General features: G+C 40.2%; 1 protein-coding gene across 2 annotated transcripts; it reads right to left on the reverse strand.

Moving 5' to 3' along the window:
• Positions 1-36: 36 nt before the first annotated feature.
• Positions 37-25,749, reverse strand: RCBTB1 (RCC1 and BTB domain containing protein 1). 2 transcript variants are annotated; one of them, XM_007440424.4, is made up of 12 exons: positions 25,026-25,189; positions 22,429-22,620; positions 17,356-17,506; positions 15,713-15,879; positions 13,522-13,680; positions 11,511-11,618; positions 10,376-10,518; positions 8,698-8,888; positions 6,999-7,125; positions 5,644-5,795; positions 3,505-3,635; positions 37-2,134 (listed from the first exon to the last, which is right to left on the reverse strand). In XM_007440424.4, exons 2-12 carry the CDS (start codon positions 22,552-22,554, stop codon positions 1,994-1,996), a joined length of 1,596 nt encoding a protein of 531 aa, XP_007440486.1. In that variant the 5' UTR covers positions 22,555-22,620; positions 25,026-25,189; the 3' UTR covers positions 37-1,993. The 2 variants fall into 2 exon arrangements, with proteins under 2 accessions (XP_007440486.1, XP_007440487.1); XM_007440425.4 differs by lacking the exon at positions 25,026-25,189 and adding an exon at positions 25,330-25,749 and having other exon boundaries at positions 38-2,134.
• Between the last annotated feature and the right edge of the window lie 233 nt (positions 25,750-25,982).

Consider the following 25,982-nt stretch of genomic DNA (forward strand, 5'->3'; position numbering starts at 1 on the left):
TTACGTTCCTATCTAGCTCTGAATAGACTTTGCCAAGAACTGTCTTGCTTTCTCAACCTCTCTTTTTCTGGCATCATTTTTATCCAAGACAGAATATTGACGCGCTTTGGAGAATTTCTTCAAAACTGATAGCAACATTGCTGTGGTTCAGCCTCCAAACCACTGGCACGCTTAAGAGGTGTAACTACCCACAGAGGCTGATTTCATTGGGCTGAGCAACAGGTGGGTCAGAGCCCAGCACTAGTATATAGCCAGTCCCTCCATCACCCACTTTTCTCCAGGGCGCAAAGCACCTTATTAAACAACAATTATAAGACAGTGCAATGGTTTAAAAGACTACTGAATGTTAGGTAGCTTCAAGAGAAAAAGTGGTAGCCCCGTTTGGCTTTAATGCAACTTCTCCTGAAGTATGACCTAATTCTGGACACTGCAGTTTTAAGATGGGCAAATCAGGCTAAGTTCAGAGAAGGACAACAGTAATGGAAGTGATACAGCAATACAGATTTCCTCCTGCAAATAAGGAAAATCTCCTTGGTATGGCTAACCAGAGATTAAGCAGCTCGGTGATCACCATATTAGGTACTAAAATAGCCAATTTGTTCTCCACAAGAGCATAAGAAGCTTCAGATATTAAAAGAGGCAGATAGCGGCCTTAGAAGCAGATGAGCTAATTCCAATACAGTAGAGGTTTTTAAACAGGGTGATTAACAGAAATCTCTGGCAACAGACGTACTGAAGCAGCACAGGACAGGCCTTTAAGGATCCTTCCAGCTCACCTGATTCTGGCAAGGTACGAGGAATGTGGGGGGAAATCCCGATCTTTCCTTAACAGCAAGCTTATTCATGCAAGAATTGAATTCAGTAATCCAACAGTAAATAAACAGCACCCAAGTCAGAGTCAAGCATCAGTGACTCCAAGGAGGAGGAAAGCATAACTCTGGTCAGATACCAGATGTGAAAGATCAGACTTCTCTAATAGCAAATACTCCGGTAGATTTGATTAAAGACTTTCTCCATTTATTCACCTTTTTTTCCAGAAATGCTGCACAAATAATTACCTAATTTCATTTTTTTTTTTTTTTTGGTGAAAAAGCAGCACAGAACCCTTTCAGTCCCACCCAGAATACCAGAGTCCTTATATAAAGGTAATTTCATGCACAATTTTAATAGATAAATGTAGAACTCTCAATAGGCAGACACCCATTTTATTATATAGTTTATACATAATTGCAGTGCAAAACATTTCCGAGTCATCTGCTCTGAACAACTGAAGTCTGCAAAATAGAGCAACATTTAATTTTCCTCCAAAGATGACTAGCATCAAAGGAAGTACAGAAGCAATAATTCCAATTTTATTATGAAAGACTAGTTGGTTCTTCAACGTTTCAAAGTTAAAATTGTATATCTCAATGTACTTACAGTGCAAATCTATTACATCCCACTGAATTCAATGAGGCTTACTCCTAGGTAGGTGGATAGAGGAATGCAGCATTGTTTCACTGACCAAGTTCTTTTCAAATGACAGGGATGCAAACTTCATTCATATATATATGAAGGAATGACAAAATCAATAAATAAAAATATATGCACAAGATGCTTCCTTTTTCAACACTCCCATTATTCCATGTAAGATATTTTGCTTCCCATTTCCATGAGAGTGCTTCAAAAGAATAAGAGGTACCACAATGTCATCGCAAACAAGCCATTTCAGACAACAATTTCTGACATTATCTTTGGTTACTTCTACCCACTCCATCATTCTTCTGATTCTCTCCTGTACAGAGTTACTTAGAACAGTTAAATAGGTCCAGCTCTCTAGAGTAACAAAATCCAAATAAAGTGTTTGCTGCTTAATTTGGAATTCCTCCAAAAGTACAGCTGTTGGGCACGTTTTTTTGATACTGCAGGTGATATAATTAACTGGACATATGAGAAAAAGGCATGAAATCACATCAGCTGTGGCCATAACGTCCAAAACAGGCAGTTACACCTCTCAGTTCTTAAAGGCTCCATATTTACTGGCTTTAGCAATGAATTCCTTTAGCAGAGAACCATCCATTTGCCAAAAGGCAGCTGTCTGGGTGACTTCAGTCAAGTGATTAACACAAAACTTAAAGCAGAATTCTTCTAAATCCTAGACAGAAAACAAAAAGTGTGTCTTTAAACTTATTCAAAACAAGTTTTTAAATTAAAGCTTTCAACACTGCCAATGCTGAAGGAAAGCATTAATGATATACACAGTATTTGTTGTTTTCAACTATGTCATTCTGCCACTTCTTTTAGCCACAAATCAATAAAGGAAATTTTTTCCACTTTACATGTCTTAAAAACTTTTTCAGCATATATGGAAATACAATTTGAAGTAGGTATAAGTAGGCATAGTGGCATTAAGTGATTGCTTTCTAACTCTTATTATTTCCAGATATTACATTATCTAGGAATTACAAATGACTGCAAGGTAGACTATCTGGACTGAATAAAAACTTATCAACAAACAAGTAATGTATTTGATATTAAAAATATAATATCGGTATTATGATGAGACAAATTAATTTGCCGCATTCTTAAACCACCCTGTTTAATAGATAAATCACCCCTAAAGCTTCTCTTCACACCTTTTTCTCATGACAGTGTTGGAGCAATTTGCCAGAACATTGGAAAGATATCTTTTGACGGATGTATCTGTTCTAGCTCCTTCTCTCTTCATTTTCACCGCTAAAATGCTTATTATTTGGTAATGGATGGAGAGAACTCTGGTGGCCTCCAATGGTGGCTTTACTGTGTATAACACAAAGAAAAATGGGATACACACGCATCTCCAGGATGTCGTGGAGTGAGCCCTACAGAAGAGTTTTGACACTCATTGGGGGATGCGTAGCATGACTCTTACGAGTTTGGACTGAACTACATCTCAGGCTCTTGTGCTACTGTTGTATGCACAGAACTGCATGCCACAGAGCCCAAGGCACAACACCTTAGTCCTGAATAACTTTACTGCAGCTGAGACAAGGTCCAGCTAGTCATAAAGTACAAGTTACTTGGCAAGAAACTAAGGCAGAAGTTGGGCATGAGATCCAAATTCTAAATCATCTCTCTCCTCATATCACACAGAAAATTCACAGAATGCAAACTGATGAAGATATAAGTGGAAGATACAAGTATTTGCCTCCGAAGATGTAAGTTGCTAACAAACCCATCTTTGCCATTCTAAGACATTTTGTTGCTCATTTCCATCACCCAAGATCACCCTCCTAACACATCCTCATATACTTCACCCAAGACAAGCCACCCAAACACTCCCAGAATCGTACTCCAACTTCCCACCTGCTCACACACATGGAGCGTTCATGCTTACACACACACGCACATCTCTTCTGACTTCTACCTCCCCTCAACCCTCTAGTCCCTCCTAAAGCCATTTCATGCCCCTGCAGCTTCACTGTTTCCCTAACAATTCCCCGAGGTGCACTGGAGAGGGCAGACCTTAGGGGACAGCTAATTTACCTCTGCATCATAGCGTACTGCTGCAGATAGCAACGAGAAAGCATTCTCCACTGTGATTCCTCTTTTGATGAGATGCTGACACAATTTTTTCAGTCGGTTTTCACAGTATGATGTAGCCAAATCCAGAAGCCCTGAAAATTTAGATTTTTTATTTTTTTATTCCCATGACACCAAAGCAGAATCTCCTGCACACTGACCATACAGTATAAGATGATGCATTGGAAAAGTAAAATCTCTTCACACTGTAAGAGGCAACCAGAGTTTCACTCATCAGAAAGAGCTGTTAAACAGAGAATGGTATATACAGTCCACTATCCCATCTCATCCTGCTCTGACAACTTAAGGGAAGGTGGGCTGACTACACCCTTCTGATATGTTCCGTTTATCCCTTCTTGTAACTGCTGGGAGCCAGGATCTGGGTAGCTCCTAATGTTAATGCACTGTATATAGTCATCTAAAATGTAAAGCCCTGAGTTTAATTCCCAGTAGAGGGCCTGAACCCATAGAATAACATCTGGCTATGTGTCTGAAGAGTCCCAAATACAGGTAGTCCTTAACTTATCATGGCAGTTGGGACCAGAATTTCTGTTGCTAAGCGATGCAGTCATAAAGCACGATCACACTGCTTAGCAGTGGCAATCCCTGCAGTCCCAGTTGTCATCATTAACTGAATCCCACTGTTGTTAGGCGAGGCAACTTCCTGCCAGCTTCCCACAACCAAAGTGTCAGAATCCTCGCAACCACTCCCTCGCACGACCGCTTCGTTTGCTGCGGTTCTGCCATTCCAGCAGATGGAGGGGGGGAGGTCAGAGCTAGGCGCTGATGAGCCATTTCCTAATCTTCTGGATTGATTAAGGGCATAGCAACAGAGGAAATCTGAGAGACCCAACAACCTGCGCAGGAAGGATTCCACGATCGTGAGGGAGGGGGTAATGAGGGGACTTTAAACTGGGGTTTAGCATGTGGGGAATTCAGTTCCAGCTATTTCTCTATGCCTTAGAGCAGTGTACTACTGTTTTCTCAATAAATCTACTTGTCTCTGACCACGCATTGGTTTCAATGAGAGTTGCATTCACTGAGGAGTGAGTACAGTGGTTCTTACACAAAGTCAGTGAGGAAACCAGCAGGAAGTTGCAAGTCCCAAGCCTGCAGGCAGGTAAGTGGCTCCTGGCAGGTGGGGGAGGGAGCGAGGGTGTGGGCAGGGACGTGGGGGAGAGTCGGAGAGGGTTCATGGGGTGCGTGAGAGGTGCCGCGCATGTCAGGGTGCACATGAGGCACTGCACGGATCAGGGAGAGTGCACAAGATGTGCTGGTTGGGGAGGGTGTGCGGGGGTGTGCGAGAGGCACTGCATGGGTCGGGAAAGGTGCACAAGAGGAACTGTGCAAGTCAGGGAGGGTGTGCAGCACAAGTTGGAAAGGGTGCATGGGGATGCGCAAGTGGCCAGCATGATGCAAATGCAGAGGGGCTGGGGGAGGGTGCGCAGTGGGGGAGACTTACCCCAGCAACTTACAATCTTCCCTGCCGGTTTCCCTTTTGATTTTCTAGGGACTATCTGGCATGGAAGGTTGCAAATGGTGATCATGTGATCGCGGGGTGCTTGGCAACCAATAATAAGTGCGAATGGGTTGCCAAGCACCCAGGTCACTATCACATGACCGTGGGAGTGCTGGGGTGGCCGGAACTCTGAGGACTGATTGTAACCACCATTCATTCAGTGCTGTCATAACTTTGAACGGTCGCTGAGCGAATGGTTGTAAGTTGAGACTACCTGTAGGAAACCATTCTTGTAGTGGTTCCTGGGGGACAATGTAACCAAATACATCAGCAATGCACAGACACACATTCAGCAAAATAATGGAGCTTTGGTGCAATATATACATTCACCATTTAAAGAGAAGTTAGTTTTAACCTAGCATATCCCAGAACCTAGATTGGTTTGTTTGAACATTCTTTCCCCATCAGTTCACCATAAACCAGTACTGCAAACTGAAAGGTCAAGATGGACAGTAGAGGCACCAAGAGCTGCTAAGGTCTGGGTAAGATGCCACCATCTCCCTCTCCCAGAGAAAAATGAAAGCAAAAAATTATCCTGGACACTTAATTTCCCAACACAATTTTGCCAAAGTTTTCAGTACTACCTATAGCATCTTCAGGTGGCAAGTCAACATTGTCGGTGTATAGGTACTCAAGAAAAGCACGATACACTGGATAGGAAAACTGATCTATGTCTATCACTTCCTTCTCGTCTTCATTCCAATAGGACTGGAACATAGTACGGAAGTGTTCACATCTGCAATGTATATTACATTAAGAACAAGAGAAATATAAGCAGCACATAACTTCTTCAGAATTTTCTGATCTCATTCCCCAGCAGCATTTTTGCCATCTTGAACAATCCTAAGATTTTTCTGCTCGTCTAAAGTCCAATTTTCTATTTCCCCAACTTGGATATAACTGGAGATTGGAGGGTTTTGAACTTCCCTCCCAGTGTTTGAACTTCAGTTCCCAGTACCCAGGATCCCTAGCTAAGTTGTAGTTCCAACACATCTGGAGAATATCAGGCTGGGGAAAGATGATCTATTTCATAATACTCAACAAAAGAAGTTTTGGCATCTTATAGACTAAAACCTATAGCTTAAGCTTCCATACTACCTTTTTTCTGTGGGATCTTTAGTACTCTCTGGGCTTGGTTGTTTGCTTGCAGATGTTTCATTACCCAACTAGGTAACATCTTCAGCGCACGTATGGGCTATGCTCCGTGTTTATATATAGTACCTTGCCCTACCAGAGTTGGGGGTGTGTGGTTTTCTCCTTGGTAGGTCCTTGATTAGGGTACAATTTTCTGCTTGTTTGTCTGGTGTTAATTCCTGCTTATCTGGGTGTTAGCTGCTAGAAAAGTTTGGTCTTTTTGGTCTTTTTCTTTCCTTCTTAGCTTTTTTACTATCTCTTTTGAATGGTGTGTAAACATGGTTTATTTCTGTGTGTCTACTGATGGCTGATTTGTCTGAATGCCAATCTTCCAGGAATTCCCTAGTATTTTTGGATTTAGCTTGGTCTACCTTTACCTTCTTTCTACATTCTGACTCTTCAATCATCCTAAATTTTGACTTTTATGAATATTAATTTGGATCAGTTATTCAGAATTGAAAACTCACATGACTTTTGAAAATGCTACTTTAAGTCACATTCACAGCAAATAGTTAAGATTCTGATTCTTTCCAACAGCTATTTTCACATAAGAAATTAAAGCCATATTTTGTATCTACTATTCCACAAGCACTGTAGCCTCAAAAATGACAGGTTGTCCAATGCTTTTAATTTTAATTTAAAGGTACATATTGAAGTACTATCCACATCCATCCCATATTAGGCAATTAAAAAGGGTATAGAAAATGGCAAGATCATTAAGGAAGCAAAGTAAAGTACAGTAGCTAAATCAGTAAGATGATTTAGGCATTTGTTTACCATTTGGATGATTAGTTATAAGCATTACCTGATTTTCAGAACAGCTTTATGTACATAAATGAATTTTCCATCTACTCTAAACTTTAGATCTGATGTTTCAGGACTATCAAATTCTCTCTTCAGAGACTCTGTCACTGTTAAAAAGTCCTCATGCTCTGTAAAAAACGAATACAACACCAAAAGAATCAATTCATGCCAGGATTCAACAGTTTTTACACACAAAGATATTTGTTAGCTTTACAGGAGCACTTCTGAACTGGAGATTGTGTCCCATAAAGGGAAAAGCTGATCAATGATCCAAAAATGTATGTGGTACATCTTTCATCAGTACCCTGCTTCATGTAGATTTCTGCACCACAAAGAAATATGATCACATCATTCTTATCAAAAAGTTATGTTCCAGGTTTCAGAACTGGGCACATCTGCAGTAAGAAACAACTCTGATCCTAGAAGGGTAATTGCGCTGTTGTGTTGCAGCAAAAAACAGAATACTGTGGCACCTTACATTAACACAACCAAGACAGCTTAATATTTTGGGTACTACGATTCTCATCAGATGCCATGGGTTGTGTTTTTTTTAAAACTGCCAGTATTTCGGTATTTAGGCAGATAAATCAGGTTGGTCATTAATTACACCATTCCCCACAGTCGTCCAACTGCCTATACAGGAACAAGCAGCACAGAACGCTTCAGTTCCCATTGCTCTGCTTACCTGCTGCCCATCTATGCATCTTCAGAATTAAATTCACCATATTCCAGCTCCACAAGCTGTGGACATTATTCCCTGATCACGAATGTATAAAAACTCAAAAACATAAAAAAATTACATGCAATATACCTGCATATGGACCAAGTCCAGATACGTCATGGCCTACAGGCATCTGTTACATCTGTCCTAGAGCGCCCAAAATGGTTCTGGGAGCTGAGCACTGTGTGAAAGATGTGCTGTTACAAGCCTCTGTCTTTTCTGTCTCTGACTGATTAAGCAGCTAGATCCTTACACATTTCACTTATCAAGGACAGCAGCACAAAGGCAGGCAGAAAACCATAGGGTGCAGTTCTGTTAAGATTGGGCCTGATAGCCTTTGTAGCTTTGGTGTGGAATAGAGATTTCTTCTCCAGGATGTGTCAAAGTGAACGCTCAAGATCAAGGAATCTGTCTATGGCAAGAGAGTTGATTATGAGGGGGCAAACCTGAATTTCACAGATATGAACTGATACAGGGAAAGGAAAATGGTGGATGGAGCACTAAAGGAAACAAGCAGAACTGTACAAAAACCACTTTGGGACAGATTTAGGATAGCTGGAGGCCTCATTTAAGCTCTCCTTATTTTTATTTGTTTTATTCTTTTTTCATCTTTTGGCAATCACTGCCCAAGGCCTTGTCAACCCTTCGAGGTAGTCCCAGAGAGGAAACCAAAACCATGAGTACTAATGCTAACTTTATTGTAAGGTTACAGTAACAGCATCTTGCAAGTCTGAAATGCTTCCTCCCTCCCCAACCTTTACTTTCCAAAGAACTAGGGAGGGTCCCTTCTGAGATGCTGTCTCAAACTCTACTCCTGGTTGACGTTGAAATTTTATCAGACTGCTGTCTAAGCTGTGGCTCTTCCTCTTATCTCTCAAGGTTATTCTCACAGCCCATTACAGGCCCCTCCCACACAACCATCCATGAGTATGAGAAATGTTCAGTTCTGTATTTGGCATTAAGTGATACAAATTCTCACCTACTGAGAGGAGACGCCACATCACGGCAGGAGTAGAAAAGCAAGCAAACACATCATCAGTGCAGGAAAAGTGGGTAACGTGGGGCAGGACTACCGACTGCCCCCGACACTGACCCCACATGTACACTAAGCCGCTCTGTGTCTTGGCAGCAGATGTATGAGTAGAATGGCAAGCAGCAATCTCGATGACCCTACACAAGGACAAAACCAGACCACAAGCATTCAGCTGGAGAGACTTCATGTTCATCCTGTTATGCTGGCTGGTCATTTTGTGGTTGGTTTTGCTCCCACTATCATTTTATTCCAAAGCTCAATATAGAATCTTGACAGTTAGGTACCTCCCAGAGATAGTATACTTACTGAGTAAAGAAAATGAAGATAAAAGAATAAAAATAAGATAAGATAAGATAAGATAAGATAAGATAAGATAAGATAAGATAAGATAAGATAAGATAAAGCAGAATAGACTAGAATACGTAACTGATCTGTGAGCTCTTGTACACAGGAAGGTTGTGAGGAGCTCAGTTAAGGAGATGCTTCTCCTTCACCATCTTAACCCTTCCCTCTTCATATTCAGAGAACAAGGTTTTACTTCACTATGTACTTGTGCTAATGGAAGATCTCACAAACAGTCCATAAAATCACCTCAGGTGCCAATTCTGATTTAGTGCCTCAATTGCTTCTAATCTTTAATGCAAGTTTTCTTTAAAGTCTTCAGATTTTTTTTTTTAATCATTTCCCCACCCAGCTTGTCTGCAGTTTAGACAACTGGTGGCTGATGGTAAGGACTGTGGTCCCATGTGCCTTTGGGCCTGTGTGGTATAAAATAAGAAACTAAGGGGCCCTCGCTTCATTGCACTTGCCATCTTTTATCTTTATCTTTTATTGATTTGAATGCAGTTTCTTTGTTTGATTGTTGTGAGAAGCACAAGGCAGCTGTGCTTCTTCTCTAGGAGATAACAAACTTTTCTCACAGGCCAACATTTTCTTACAAAAAAGAAGGAAGCTGGAGAGGCCAGAGGAGTTTTGAGGAGGAAGGAATGACGGCTGGTGATTCTAGGCACTTCAAAGTGCTGAAGGTATGTCCTTTCCAGGGGAACCTGGGGCAAGACTCCTGAAACGTCCCTGGGTGTGGTCCAGAGCAAACAGGAGTTGGCAGCAAGGGAGAGATGGCCTTGGGGCAAAGGAAATCAGGTGCTGGCAGCCCAAGAGAAAATGCCAGCCAGCATAATTGGCACCCCTGCTCAGCTCTAAGCAGGAAGGGGGTTGTAGGAAAAGCTATACACTTAAACAGCCATAAGCTTCAGCTAAATCACATTACATGCAAAGAAACAGTTACTTTAGATATATGGGCGCAATTAGTAATAAATTACTGCCACATTCCTACTCCTATTTAGCTGAAGTAGAGAGGGGAGGAAGGTGTGGGTGGAAGACCGTATGCATTAACAGAATACTGCATAAATTGCTTCACACGTCTGAAAACAAAACTAAGGAACTTGCCTTTCTCTGTTAATAAACAGGGAAAAAAATCAGGAGGAGGTTTTTTTGTGCTATATGTTGGATTATTTCCCTTGAACCCAAAGCCCTCATAACAAATTGCATGCACAAGTCTGTTTTCCAGAGCCATGAATATAACCCTGCTCCCAGCTCACCAAGCATTAGCTGCAGTGGCATTTACCTCTCCTTTTCCATCATGATTTGCACTGGACTGAGATGGTTGCTTTTGTTGCCAGTCCCCAACTGCCCGTAAGTGTTTGCTCCCCAGGCATAGAGTAAACCCTCATCTGTTAGTGCTAGCGTGTGCGCATAGCCACAGACAATCTGCAAAGAAGTTTGCAAAGAAGCTAGGAGTTAGTATACATACCACTCCAAGATAGCAGTGAAAAGAGTTTATCCCTGAAACATAACAAGCTGCATGCTTTATATGCTAGAAGAGAAACTCTTGTATGAGGCTTAAAAGCTTCAGTTATTATTAGCAGTTTTGTACCATACTTAGGTATCAATTGGCTAGTCTCTAAAAGTTCATCGGTAACTCTTTAATCCAAAATCTATATCCCTACTAGGGCCATCCAAACTTCCACAATTATTAAGGGGAAAAAATAACCTCAAGCAAGCATAGCACCTTTCTGCTCTTCATGAAATAAGCCCAATCTTTTCCAGGCTCCCAGATGAGACTGAAAAAAGGGTGCTGATGCTTTATGAGCCACTTTCATTTTAATGGGTGGATTCACTTAGACAGCAGCATCCTTTTACAGGCTCAGACAGAAGTCAGATATGTATTATATATTATGCAGATTCCAAATGCCTTGGACAGCTGGTCCATTAAGCCAGGCAAGAGCACAGACCAGTTTATGCTATTACCACCTCTCAGTTTTTGTCTAGATGTCCCTGTGTCAGAAAGGGCATACGTAAACTGTAGAAATCCATCAGAGCCACCCATAATGAACTCAAGAGGAGGACAAGATTTCTTATATCATAGAGCATCAAGGGGAAAACCTAAAGACTAAGGAGCTAATGAATTGGCCATTCCTGCTCTTGCTCAGGGCTTTGTGAAACGTTTCATTTCATCTGCTCCAAATATCCCAAGGTCATTCTCCCAGGAACATAAAGAATGCAATTGTCTGTGCTGTTCAAAAGCGAGACATTCAGTGTGCACAACTTCTTATCTACTTATAAAAAAACTAGAACTAGAAGAGATTAGTGGAGTAGAGGTTATACTTCTCTTATCTTCTTAACCATGTGTCTTCCTGAGACTAGGGACACTTTCCTAACAACCATTCAAGTAACACAAAACACCGTATCTCTATACTCACCTGCATTACACACACACCTTGAAGTGCTGCCACTCGGCATGGAGTTAACTGATTGCCATTATTTCCCAGACCCAGTTGTCCATTGCCATTGTAACCCCAGCCATATACCTTGAATAAGGAGGAGGTCAAATTAAACATACGCACTGTTTGTAACCAGAGAGCCATTGCTCTAGGAGAATAGAGGTTGATGAACTAGCAGAAGTTCAAAACATTAAAGTGCAATGCACAGAAAAGAACCTGACCAAAGTAAGTGCTATTTCCTTTCTCACTTCCTATGTTCATGAATACCCTCTTACTATTTCACAGGGGAAATATTAATTTAGTATCTATGTTTTTTTTTTAAAAATGTAGCTAGAAAATGCTTACTATATTTTACAAATCTATTTTTGGGGAGAATGTCTGGACTTTCTGTGAAACAAAAGGGTTAGAGCAATAATTCTCTCCGCTGTGGAAGATATGGTGAGCAGGTGTAATAGTATGGTCTGATTTCTATCTGAACATATAAGACAGATATTCTATACCTATGCTTGTAAAGGGTTACTGTACTTAAGTTATTTCAATCTATATGTAATCACTCTTGGTTTTGAGCATTTTTGCACCTTGTATGCACTCACTCCCACTTCTGAGCCTTTTATCTGTATCACCACTAGTAACAATTAAGATAAAGAGAATAACGTGAGCTCCCTAGTCCAACACCTGCAGAAGGGAGGATGAATACTGGCACAATAGAGACAATACCTCACTTAAAATACCTTTGGGGAAGGTTAACTGCTATTGGCAAGATGTGTTATCAGGCCATCTCCAAGCGTTGTACCACAATGGCTTACATAAAATATCTTGGGCAGTAAGATAGCTAAATTACGATTGAGTCCTGATAAGATATGCCACTAAGCTCTCTCCAGGTGCTCTACTATTTATTCTCCTTGAAAAAAAGTATTAAAAGGTGGCAAAAGGTTCTATATACTTTGAGACCTGAAGACCGAAGAAGATGCTATGCAGCTGCCAGCCAGCATGGCTCATCCGCAGTCATTCTGGGGGTTCCTGACAAACTAAAGGGACAAAATCTGGTGTATTTTCTTTTCATTTGTAGCTTTCCCAATTTATGCTCAGTAAAACCTGTTGGCATTCACACTAGTTTGAGCCTATTGTCTCTGAATCTTAGATCCGATACCAACACTCCTTGAATGGAGATCGGAACAACTGAGGCCTGTACTTGGAAAACAGCCCTGGGGCCTTTGGATAATCAAACTGTAGGGTAAAGAATGCAGAATTTCATAGACTTTTTCTGAATTGCCCACATCTACTTCTGAAACTGTTTTAACTGGACATATGTTTAAAGAGAAGAACAAAAAATTAGCATTTCCTTTGAACCGAGCCAGACTTCAGAAGAAGAGCAGGATCAAGATTTGTCTTCATTCTGCAGTTCCTCACCCCGTCTCTCCACATCACACATTTCTATTTTATTCTTTTGGTTCACTTCAAATGCACCTTCTCATGCAATTGGCTGAAATGCAAGGTTTTGAGGCAGAAGTTTTTCTCTCTGAAAAGGGGTAGACTTTTGATACTTTAAAACTTCTCATAATTTTTATGAAGCAATCTTTGGTATTTTATTTGAAAAATGTTCTCTCTTTTTAAGCATTTTTCTAAATTTAATTTGAAAATTGTTGAAGGTTCAGCTAATTCATAAATTCTGCGTCAGTGTGTAACCTCCAGAAAATTTAAAAGGATGCAAGGGAGAGAAATTGACTGAAAATTGCTCCCCACTTCACCAATATATGCCATTTTCACTACCACCAGAGTTATCTTCAGAAACAAGTTCTAGTCAGTGAAGAAAACATCCTTGTGCAAGAAGGTAAAATTTAATCCTGACCTGTAGAACAAGTAGATGAGTTTTTTTAAAAAATCCTTTAACTAAACAAGATGTTGTGGCACATTTTGTATGAAAAGCTTATACAGTAGCAGTTCTCTCTGCAGAAGCAGAGGCAAATGTGCAAGACCACCGAATGCTTACCTCTCCATTATCTATGACAACAATGGAAGAAGTCTGACCACAGGCAATGCTGACCGCTACCTTAGCCTGTAAACAGTTGGAGACCCTGCGAGGAGTTGGCTGATTTGCAGTTGATCCTGACCCAACTTGTCCACAGTTGTTATAGCCCCAGGCATATACCTTTTAACAAAGGAAGAAGATGGAGAGACACCAAGGAAGCATCCCACAAAAACTTACTTTGCAAGCAGAAACATTTTCCCAAAGCATATACTGTTTAACAGTACAGTTAGCAAAGCAATTCATTTTACAAGGCACAGACACATAGCATGGAAATGATATACTTAAAAAAATACTGTTGTAATTAACATTCTAATTGCTGGCAACAAAAATCCATTGATACAGGAGCCTCTTTCAACACACTTGGCTAACGAAATAGTGTATATTTTACCTCGAAGAATATAATGCTTCAAGGCAAACCTTCAGGTCAAATGACAGTTAGAAAGCAAACATTTTTCTGCAGGAAGCTGGAGCAGGAACCCAATCGAGGGATCTCATTTGGGATCAGTGCTCCATTACTGCTTTTTCTTCCAAAGACAGACACAGTTTAAATACAGTTTTACATGATAAATATTTTAATGTTCAGCCCTGGATGAAGGAATTGCCCAGATTCACCAGATAAAGGAAAAGGAAGCCATCAGTTTTGAATCATTTGCCTGCCTCCAGTGTCAGACTGTACTCTTCTCAGCTTCCAGCATTCACTCTTAGAGAATGGACAACACAATCTTCCTCCTCTGATTTTTCCTGCCTTGCTTTCATTCTAAAGTAGGGCCTATGCATTTCAGGTGGGTTGCCCTCTACCCACCAAGTCTTTTCTGTCATTTTCGAAGGGTGAAAAAGAATCTCAGGTAGAAAAGTGCATGAAGGAAAAGAGAGACTACAGTACTATATTCTACCTTAAGAAAAGCCCCAAGCATGCTTATGGCAATATGAGGTCTCTCTCTGTCTTCTTCCTAATTCTTCCTCCAAGAAAAAATCTGACAGTGCAATCCTATGTGCTTATTGATTGTTGGGTGGTCCAGTCCTCATTACTAGAGGAGGAAGAAGAAGAAAATAGAACATGCTATACCAATGTGAGTGCATGGAAAAAGAAGGAAGGAAGGTCAAGTCAGAAACAACAGCCATCAACTCATGACCAATGTTAAAAGGTAAACTAGCAACAGGACCTACTTATCAAAAATTATCTCCTTGGCAAAGGTTATAGCACTTCCATGCTAGGCAGTTTTCAAAGCTTTTATATCTGATGTCTTGAAAGCTAACTGTAAACTTTCAAGCCCTGAAAGGAGACATTACCCTCTTTGTGCAAAACAAACAAACAAGCCCTAGTACCTGTTGGTTTGAAATCTGACAGGTTCATTCCCACAGAGAAGACAAGAAGGCTTGCAAATGTTATCCCAGAGCAAACAAGTCAGGCACTTTCCTTAAACCCATACCCACACAATTTAAAGGAGCCAAGCTCCAAACTCGTGTGTCTATTTCTCTGAAACTGGCCTTCTTCATACTAAGAAGGGTCTAGTACAGTGATTCTCAACCTTGGCCCCTTGAAGAGGTGTGGATTTCAACTCCCAGAATTCCCCAGCCAGCACAGCTGGCTGGGGAATTCTGGGAGTTGAAGTCCACACCTCTTCAAGGGGCCAAGGTTGAGAAACACTGGTCTAGTATATCTATAAAGTTCATTCTATCTAGCTGAAAAATTTAGAAATTACAGTCCCTTAGAATTTCCTATGCAATGGGAAATTCAAGCACCATTATTCCAAGTTTCACTTTTGAATCAGGAAGGCTCTGATTTGGACTGAAACAAAATGGGGCACTGCCTCAGCTGGGCTCTGAATCAATTATTGAAGCCCTTCTTTTTTTTTACATGAAACCTTGAAATCTTCCTTTTTTATCATTGCCAGTGCTTATTCGCACAAAATAGAAAGCCCCTGTGAAATCAGACTGCCAAGAGGTGGCTTATTTCCTCTGCAAACACATGAATTGCATTTCATAAAACATTTACCTCTTAAGATAAAATCTGAAATGTTTTATTAAGAAAACACAGATTGATGGAAGCGTTAATACACTCCCTTCAAGGACAATTTTCAAACACTTACAAAATAAAAGTAAATTCTTAACAGTAAAAATCTGAGCAGCTAATTAGAAAGGCACAACTTACATCTCCATCAGATGATAATGCAAGAGAATGATGGGACCCACAAGCTACTTCAGTTATTTTCTTAACAAGCAAATTGGTAGAAATCTGAATAGGTGTCACACCCTGGTTGGTTGTCCCATTTCCAAGTTGACTATATCCATTATGTCCCCAAGTATAAACTTCGCCATCTACCCAAAAATAAACAAAAGTAATGACAGTGAAATGCGCAATAAGTAACATTTTACACCCACTCAGACAAAACAAGATCTTAATACAACCACATTATTATGGTTGGTTGCACAGTCTGCCAGATGTTTAGACTGGATTTGGCATTTTTATCCACTTATTGAGTCCTTCCCAAGGACCTGGGATAGGCAGATGTTGTTGGATGGTGTTAAAGGTATCGTAGCAGGATGTAAAGCTGCCTTTTACAATTGACTGATGGTAATATTATTATTATTATTACTACTACTACTACTACTACTACTATTCCTCTAATGACTGGTTTTATGAGGAGGATAAGGCAGTGGTATTGGAGAACTTGAATGAATTGGCATTACCTGACTGGCAGAAAGTGAATGAATGAAATCAGTAATTAGCTAAGATAATCAGCTACTGTGAAGAATGTAAATGAGCAATAATTGCTGCATCTTTAAAGCTTATCACATACATTTACCTGTGTTAAACTTTAAAGCTATTTTAACTAAGGAACATCATTATGCAAAGATCTGACTCTCTTGAGAAGTCTGTAATGCTGGGAAAGATGGAAAGAAAGAGGAAAAGAGGACAACCAGTAGCAAGGCGGATGGTTGGACTCGGTTACCACAACGGGTGCATTGTTGGAAGATTTGGAGCCAGGTGGAGGACAAACTGTAAGCTCCTGTTTCCTCCCCAGTTCCTGTCAACCCAACAGGTCGAAAACTCACTTGAGTAGATAAATGAGGACTCTCACTCCGGTGGGAGGAAAAATGCTGGCGGCGCCTTGCAAAAAAGGAGTCGGGAGCAGTTGCCGGTAAAACACGAAAACCGCGCTCACCCGAAAAGGGTGCGAAGCAACGGAAACCCCGCCTCCTGCGCACGCCAGCTGGGCTCTGCTCTAGGAAGGAGGCTCTGGCAAACCACTTCCGAAACACTTGCCTTGAAAACTGCAAGGACTCGTCCAAGCAGTCACTGCAGAGTCAGTAATGACTGAGTGCAGATAAAAAAAAAAAAGGAAGATAGATGAGCATATGTTGTCAGGTATGATGGTAAGTTAAACCTCTAACAGGCTTAAACATGCACCTACTTTAGTTTTAAAACCTAACTTCTAAATACATGCTGACACAAGGAATGGACATTGTTTTATCATATAATATTAAAAAACAAACAAACGGGTGAACATTCAATTCCTGCCTCCTCTGGAGATATAATTATCCCTATGAGCCACTGAGAGAAACTGGCAAAAAAGGTATGGTCCCTAGCTGCAAAAGGTCTGTCCAGCCTAGTTCAGGGGAAGAAGCTGCAGGTGCAATCACTTTTCCAAATGTAATTCACATGGAGATAGAACATCCTCATGACAGGAGCAGACTCCCCACAACAACCAGTCCCATTCTCTAGTTCCCTAACTAAGAGTCACATACTTAGATTTGAGCCTCTAACACTGCTCAGGATAAGAAGTCTCCTACCTTCTGTACTAAGGATCACATGCGGCCCACTTCCATAGCTGAGACTGCAAATCCTCTTTCCACATAAACTTTCAAGTTTCTTTGGTACAATAGTACTCTGATTATCTCCAGTCCCCAGACAATTACTGCAGTTTAGTCCAAATACAAAAACCTGAGAAAAACCAAAACCAAGGAGCTGACATGGATATGTTCATTTATGGCACTTAAAAAAAAAATCTAAATTGAGTTTGTGGTGTACAAAAGATTTGACTTACAATAAAACTGAGATTTAATAAATATGGAATAAGGGATGGATAGAAGATAAATCACATTATTTCAAATTCAAACAGGCTGTTTGGAAGCGTCTTGGGCTTGCAACAGCTTCAAGCTGAAAAGGCTTCTAGACCGATTAACTTTTTCTGTTTTACTCTCAATAGAGGTGGATAAATCCATTAACAGTATAATGACACAATAGGTTCTGAATGTTTATGATTTTCCTGTCAAACCCAGAGGCTATCAATGTTCTTGTTTTACTATATAATCTCAGGATGAAATGCTTTTGTCTGATAATTGTCATTAACTTACAAAAAGTTCTACCAGTTAGCAAAGATTTTAAGGTAATAGTTTTAACTTAATTAGAATTGCTGCGAAGACTACTGAGAAATTGCTCCTAACAAAAGCCTTCCTTGTCTTTTAACCCTGTATATATATATATATATTTTGTAAAGATTTTTTATTGTTTTTATCATTTTTTTATGTGTAAGCCACTTAGAGTCACTTGTATAGTGAGATGGGAGCCGTATAAATTTGATAATAAAATAAATAATTACTCTCCAAACAATGCCAAAGGCAGAAAACTGAACCTGTTTAATAGTACAGGTAGTCCTCACTTAACCACTGCAATTGGAACAGTCAACTCCATCATTAAGCAATGCGGTTGTTAAGTGAGACATCACGTGACTGTGACTTGCCACTTTCTACCTGCTTCTCCATTGACTTTGCTTGTCAGAAGCTGGCTGTGAAGCTCGCAAATGGCAGTCACATGAGACTGTGGGATGCTGCGATGGTCGTAAATGCATGCCAGTTGCAAAACACCCAAATGGTGATCCCATGAGCATGGGGACACTGAGATGATTGTAAGTAAAAAGTCACACAAACAAGTTTATAATTAAGTCTAAATCACAGATATTACAATAAAGAGAAGGGTAGTTCAGATGATACCCATAGAAAGAGAACACTGAGATAAAATTCCTTCAAAGAATTATTTGGTAAATGAAGAATTGCAGACTTAATGTTTGTAGTCAAAGCTTATCTGAAATGAGTCGGCTTGGAAAAAGTAAATAACATACTCAAGGTCAAAGTATACTTAATGCGTTGTTTATCAATTAATGGCTGATAGGTTATGGACAATTATACTATATGATATATAACATCATAAAACCTGGTATGCGGATATCTAGAAAACTAATAACAGTCTAGAAGGTTTGCACACAAGGGATTAAATTTCCATGGCATTTGCATCATTTGCCTGATAACACAAATGACATACACTGAGATGACATAAACATACTACACATCATCTGCTTAATGCTGTCATTATACAAATGATGTAAATCCCAGTGATGAAGTACTTTCATATTTAATGGAGAATCGTGAACACCCCTTCCCACAATTAATATGTTAAAACAAGATTTCACTGTAATAAATAAAGGTAAGTGGCAGCATCAATTCAACTAGCTGATCTCAAAAGCCTCAGTATATGAGACCTGTTTAATATTTGGAAGGGAGACTAGTAGGAATACCAAGGCTATGAGAAGGAAGAAAGAGAAAGGAGGAGGAGGAGGAGACAGAGACTGCTGCCAAAAAAAACTACACGCACATGCCCATCAGGAGTTCAGCTTAGCCTATGGAAAATATATATCTGAAGTAGTAAATGGCAATGGATTGACTGAAAAAAATAAATTTATCCAGTATGTTAAAAGCATATGAAACTGATTTAAAAAAACACACCACAATTCCTTGATGGATTTGTTTAAAGACCAAATCTTCCATCCAAAGTATTTCATTGCTAATGAAAGAAGCTTTAAAAAAAACTTATACTAAGATGTCACCTCCTCCATTGTAACTGCAACATATCTATAATAGGATCAGCTCAATATTGGACACTATGCATGGAAAAATAATACCCTTTGGCATAAGAGAGACCCCAATAATCTTCATCATCCAGCAAACTGTGCATGAGTGAGATTTTAATTTAACTGAATTGAGGCTGTCACCAAATCTCTGACTAATCTTTATCTCTCTGTCTTATGCTTAACTGCTTCTCTATATTTTCAAACAGCAAAGTATATAGAGTTTGAAGTACTTTTCTTAATCTGCAATGACTCGTAATACCTAAATAATTACTTATTTTAAGGTAGCTATGATCTAAGTTTAGATTTTACTTTATTTACTTCAACTTGCAGAAAGGACATGTCCTGGCTGCTTTCTACTTTAAAACCAGTCAGATCTTGTAAAGTTGCCCTTAATATATGCAGGAGTGACAAAATATCATTTTATCTAACACCTGATGGGGGTAGTAATATCCCCACACAGACATTTCCTTCTGTTAGGGGACAGAAATGTGTACTCTGTGGTTTGTACTCTAACATGTAAAGTAACTTGCTCTTGTCAGGTGTAGATGACCTTGGAGAAGGAATGCAACAGTTAGCAAAAAATACTCTAAGCCCAGGAAAGAAAGAGAATTTTTGAAAGGAACTTAAACTGACCCTGCCTTAGTTCTTTTGGGTATAAGAGGGAGGGAAAAGCAAACGCAATCAGGCTTTCAAGATTCTGTTGCTAATCGCCTCTCTCAACAAAATAGAGTTCCAGTCATTCTTGAGTAGTCTGCTTCCTGACTTGGCCATCTTGAAGGGCTGACATCAAATATAGTGGTGGACAACACATCTTCGTGTTGTGCAATATAGTATGCAATATAAGGGTTTGGCCAAAAAAATCTCCAAACTTGTTTTCAAAGAAATATCCTAGGTTGTTAAAAAACTGTAATCTTTAATCTGAAAGGGGAAATTCTTTTCCTATTTTTTTTAAAAAAGCAATCATATTAACTGTATTGAATTATCACATCTAAATAAAACTAAATCAAGCTTACTTTTTTGTTCCACTCCTTTTTCATATGCAACACCTGGCTCACCACTCAAAAGTTAAAGAGGCCTTTCAGCATGGAAGAAGCTGCGTGCCCTGGCCCACTCTCCCATAGCAATGCAAAAGTAAGCCAGCCCAGGATACATCCATGTTTGGGACTGGGTCTGTCTCTTGCCCTTTCTTTCAAGCAAGCAAAATTTCTTAGACAGCCCTAATAACATTGGACTTTCCACAGAGATCTATGTATTCTGCACTCCTTCCCTCTATTGTTACTTGGATGGACTTCTGGTACTAAAACAGAAAGTCCTCCTCCCACACACTTCATACTTTCTTGCATGTAGTCGATTGTATTTTAGTTGCGTATATGTCTGCCCATTAAGGAAATAAGGTAGTCTAAAATAATAAGTACATTCAAACAATCTGAACATAGATTTTTAATCATAACACAAACAATGAAAATTGGGGGGGGGTGTTCCCTATTTCCCAGTGCAGGAACATCAATGTATGCTATTTGAAAAAAAATGTTCAAGACGCCATCATCATTATTGCTATCACAGTGACAATAAACAGTCATTTAATTATGATGATTAGCTTATATCAATGAAATACAATAAGTATCTATTTTAAGTAGACTTCCCAGCAATAGGTAGGCAGGGCACGTTGCTGCATATTTTATTTAGTTGGTAAACTAAACAGACGAGCTTCTACCAAGGCATTCATTTTCCAGGACTTTTCAGTTCTCCAGCTGTCGACCTGAACAGAATCCAGCTTCCATCTTTACAGTCCCTCCATGCACACATACCTTTTTAAGTGCTCTGAACCAGCCTCTCTTGCTCAAAGCTCGTCTTTCTCTAGACCTCCTGTCTGCACCAACCTCACAGATGCCTGGAAACAAGCTGCTTAGAACAAGCTACTTCTTTCCCCATCCCACCTCTAAATGAGAAAACACCATGTCACAGGTCAAGCATTAAACAGAGGCTCACAGCTTAAATCCACTGACATTGCTCCTCATCAGTTTTCTAGGGGAACATCAACCTTTAGGATTTTTGCAGAAAGCAACTCAGCTCTCTGAGTGTCTTTCAATCCCACTGCAAAACAGAGCAAATTTGTCCTGTGGTTTCCTGCTAGACTTCTGTTGAATGGCAAAGGAGGAAATCAATTCTTTCATGAGCAATCCTTGGACACCCAAAAAGTCAGAGATAGAAGGCATCAGGTTAATCTCCAGAATGTAAAGCTGTTGGACCATTTGCAGATCCAAGGCATTGATCATCTATGCAAGCAAACTACATGGACAGGAAATCCAGAACTACAATTGCCAAGTGGCCTTCCCCACCCTGTTCTCCTCCTAGTATGTCTCAGCTATGGGCTACAGTACTTTGTAAAAAATGCAGAAATGGAGATGTGCAGCAAAGGAAGAGCAACAATCTGGACTGGAATTCATGGGAGGAATTCACTGCATTTACTGCCCTCAGCTTCAGCTTCAGAATGGATTCCTACTGGCTATTCACTGATGAATCCCTCCACAGAGATATGAGTGCAGGGCAGCCTTCAAGAAAAAAAGAGGGTTTTGTTTTTGAGTTATTTGAAAGGGAATAGAGACAAGTAAGCAGTGAGTCCTGCTTGTGGCTACCTATTTTATAAAATCTTATTTTCTCAGACAGGAGAAGGAATCCATATTTGCTCAGTGGGAAGTACTCTATGCTGAGTTGTATTTTTCATAGACACTGAACAAAAGTGTTGGTCACAAACATTAATTTTAGTCTGTAACAAAGAAATTGCAATATTCATCTCCTTTAAACTCTGAGATTTATGTTTTAAAATCTGATTAATTGTACAGAAATACAGTTGTAAACCTAAAGCAAAAGCTAGCTATTTTTATATTACCCACTAAATATCCAAACAGTGTTATAAGCAGAGAAAGTGAACACACCTATGGAAGTACTATAATCTTACCTCATCATTGTGGGTGATATATATAGCTTCATTGGCAGATGTTCCAAATACACATGCCTTTCGGACAGTTGCAATTTCCTGAGGTGAAAGCAATGTAAATATAGGCCACTTCCCTACATCCATCATAACTTTGCTGGAGTTATGAATATGTTGTTCTTTTATCCGCCATTCAAAATGGTCTCATGGAATTCTCTGGAAAAGAAGAAAATCAACCCCTTTTCAAGTATGAATAAAGTCCATTTCTGTGGTGGGGCCTTTCAGGACTTCCTGGGTGTCATGATGATCGTAGGGCTGTCCCAATGTGTTACCAGAGAGGTGGCCCAAAAGAGGGAGGGGAAAATAATTAAAATAAATGCATAAATAGCTTTACCATCAATTTTTCAAAAATGAAAACTGGAAATTCAAGGAATACATCTAATATATATATATTAATTTTGTAAAATATATCATTTTTGAGTTTGGAAAGAAAGGATTGCTTGTTAAGGAAACTGCAGATTCAAGATGTGCAACATTAAAAGTTATACAGAATGCTATTTACTGTATTAAATACATAAGTAAAAATCCAAGCTGCAACTCTCGAAACTGGAGAGCATTACCAAGCTCATAAGAGGAACACAGAGATCTCTGTCCCTGGGAGTTGCTGCATGTCACTTTCTGTTGAATGTTGAGCTCTTGTTTCTTTTTTGCTCACCATTAGTGTTAAAATCTCACACCTGGAAAGTTTTTGTCTGTCACAGACGTGATCAATTGGTGCAATATCCTTGTTGTGATTAGGGTATAGGTACATAAATTTACAAAGGTAACTGTCAACCACTGATCGATAATCATGATCCTAATCCTAGCTCTACCTCATTTGGTGGGGAAAGAAGTGTACAAGATAGCTGAAATAAGTGGATGTAATAGACTGATGCGTGAAACTCACTGGTGGGCAAAAACTTTTGACAAAAAAGGAACAAGAGCCAAATTTTGATACTGTATGGGCAAATGTAAGTACTGTATCCTCTACTTCTAATCCTGCTGTCTTGGCACCTCCCTTGTGTTTAACTTCTTCATCCCCTGAAGCACCTCAATCCAGACTAGAAAACAAGCAGTTTCATGCCCTACCTTAAGGGAAGTTAATTGAAGACTCACAGAAGGAAACTGATTACATCTAACTGGAAGTTTTGCCAAGACAAAGTAGTGCCACGAATGACACCTTAATGAATTTGTCAAAGTACAATTGCATATGTTAGATTACAAATGATACATTTTAGGACATTCATTTTGTTAAGTAGCATATATTTACCCCCCCACACAAAAAAAGTAGGGAGTCTTCCGCAATGCCAAGATTTTCAGAAATGATTCTGGTTGCCCTCTCAATTTCTTTTTCCAAATAGGTGGAAGGAGAGGAACTTGATAATGGGGGATTCTATATCAGGTCATTTTTCCTGGTCTGAGGACATCCTGCCTGACTTCCAGCAATTTCACCTTTCTGCAATACAAGAACCTATTAACAATGTCCTTCTCTCAGAGGAAGCACCAGCCCAGTGCCCTTAATACTTGCAGATTAGTGACCATTCGAAGTTACAACAGTGCTGAAAAAAGTGATTTACAACTGGTCCTTGCACTTATGCTTGTCGCAGCATCCCTGCAGTTACGTGATCAAAATTTGGGCACTTGGCAACCAGCATGTATTTACAATGGTTGCAGCATCCTGGGGTCATGTGTTCACCATTTGTGACCTTCCCAGCCAGCTTCTGACAAGCAAAATTAATGGGAAATCGCATGATTCACTTAATGACCATGTGATTTGCTTAACGACCACTGCAAAAAAGTCATAAAATCGGGTGCAGTCACGTGATGCCTCGTTTAACAAACACACCGCTTAACGACAAATTTTCTGGTCCCTATTGTGATTGTAAGTCAAGGACTACCTGTATCTTGAACTAATTGAATTATTTTCTTCCCAATCTATTTTGAGGCTTAATTTTGTTCCTTACATTTCCTGCATGTTTATAGAATTAGCTGAAAAAAAAGCAAGGTTGCTAATATGACTTGCAGGCAAACAGGACCTCATAAGTATCAATGTGTCATTTTCATTTATAGCTTCTTGGTACCCGCTTTTTTCAAGCTACATTCTGAAAAGTGTTACAATCCTAGATAAATAAAAGACTGTTTAACACAACTGAATCTTTCCAGCATCTTAATTGCTAATATAAATCACAACAATTGTCTTTACTATGAAAGGGATAGAGAAAAACAAAATATATAAATATATAATATGAATATAAGAGGGATAGAAATATCCTTTATAGAGATAACAGAAATAGAGGACCAATACTATGGAGGTCTCTGAATGTTTAAGATAGAAGGAGCAGTACAGCCAGAAGTGACCAATTTCTCAGCACATTCACAATCCAGAAACACTGTACAGAATAGCACTACTAAAACTTATCAGAATATTAAACAATTAAGCCCCTGGGATAATAAGTGAGGCTTGTGCTAGAACCAAAGTGTATTTCATAGGCAGCTCACATAATACAGTCGCAGCATATTTTGCTTGGATATAAAGGAAAGCAGCTCCAGAAAAAAATCATATAATGAAAACAAATACGTACCCTTCCCTAGATTTCTGGGCAAACTATTAACTACGATGCCACATTTTCTCAATCGGAAGAGATACATAGACGGCCTGCAATCTTGCAAAGTCCGAGGAATGCACCCCATTCACAGTTCACTGCTCCAGGAGCTCAACATTCTCCATTCAAGCCCCCCCCCCCCCGTACTTTAGCCAACCCGGAAGAGACTGACGCGCGTTCTGTTTATTTCCCATCTGCAACCAACGAATCCTCCCTCCCTCCTTCCTCCGCTCTTTGCGGAAAATATGGAAGATCCAGACGCCCCCGTTATTTCTCCACTTACATTCGCAACAAGGTAGGAGAAAAGAGGCCACCACTTTCTTTCTGCAGGAAGTCACCGAAGCGGAATGGAGGGAGCCGCCAGCCCTTCTCAAGACATCCCTCCCTGATCGCTTGCAGGAAAGAGAATCGTCGGAACTAGCTTGGCTCAGGACGGTCCGGAAGCCGGGGGACCGCTTCGTAAGGCGAGGAGGGAAGGAGGGGGCGGAGGCTCCTTCGGCGCCTCTTTCAAACGAAGGAGCGGAGCCACCGCCCCGGGCGACCATCACACGCCTCCTCGCCTGCCGTAATTTCTGAAAAGGCGCCAGCGGCGCGAGACCCGCTGAGCTGCCCCGGAGCTCCCAGCAAAGGAACCTGAGCCACGACGAGCGCATGCGCCGCAGGCAACGCCCGGTGTTTACGGTGCCGCCGTCCTTTCCTCTTGCGGCGTCTCTTTGCATCCGCTCTTCTGATTCGCTCCTGTGAAGCTATAGCGAGAAAGACGAGGCGGGGGAAGCTGGCTTCGTGCTCCGTTTAGTTTTCCTCTTCCTTTTTTTTTTTATTAATTAAAAAAAGGAAAGTAGGACGCCGTTACGGCTGCTAAAGCTGGGCTGCGATATGCGGGCAGTACCTGACGGCCAAAAGAAATTAGGTTTTTGCTATCTCCTTACTGCCATC

Source organism: Python bivittatus, unplaced genomic scaffold, assembly GCF_059951505.1.
Source record: "Python bivittatus isolate LINGU-HERP-01145 unplaced genomic scaffold, Pbiv_v1 ctg000020_np1212, whole genome shotgun sequence".
Lineage (NCBI taxonomy): Eukaryota > Metazoa > Chordata > Lepidosauria > Squamata > Pythonidae > Python > Python bivittatus.

Bases quoted from the DNA above. Each gene is read 5' to 3' on its own strand.
- RCBTB1 (XM_007440424.4), bottom strand. From the start codon at position 22,554: ATGATGGATGTAGGGAAGTGGCCTATATTTACATTGCTTTCACCTCAG. The intron at 8,889-10,375 runs GTAAATGCCACT...GTCCTTGTGTAG, and splicing joins ATCATGATGGAAAAGGAGAG to GGTCATCGAGATTGCTGCTT. The intron at 5,796-6,998 runs GTAATGCTTATA...TATACATTGCAG, and splicing joins AAAGCTGTTCTGAAAATCAG to ATGTGAACACTTCCGTACTA.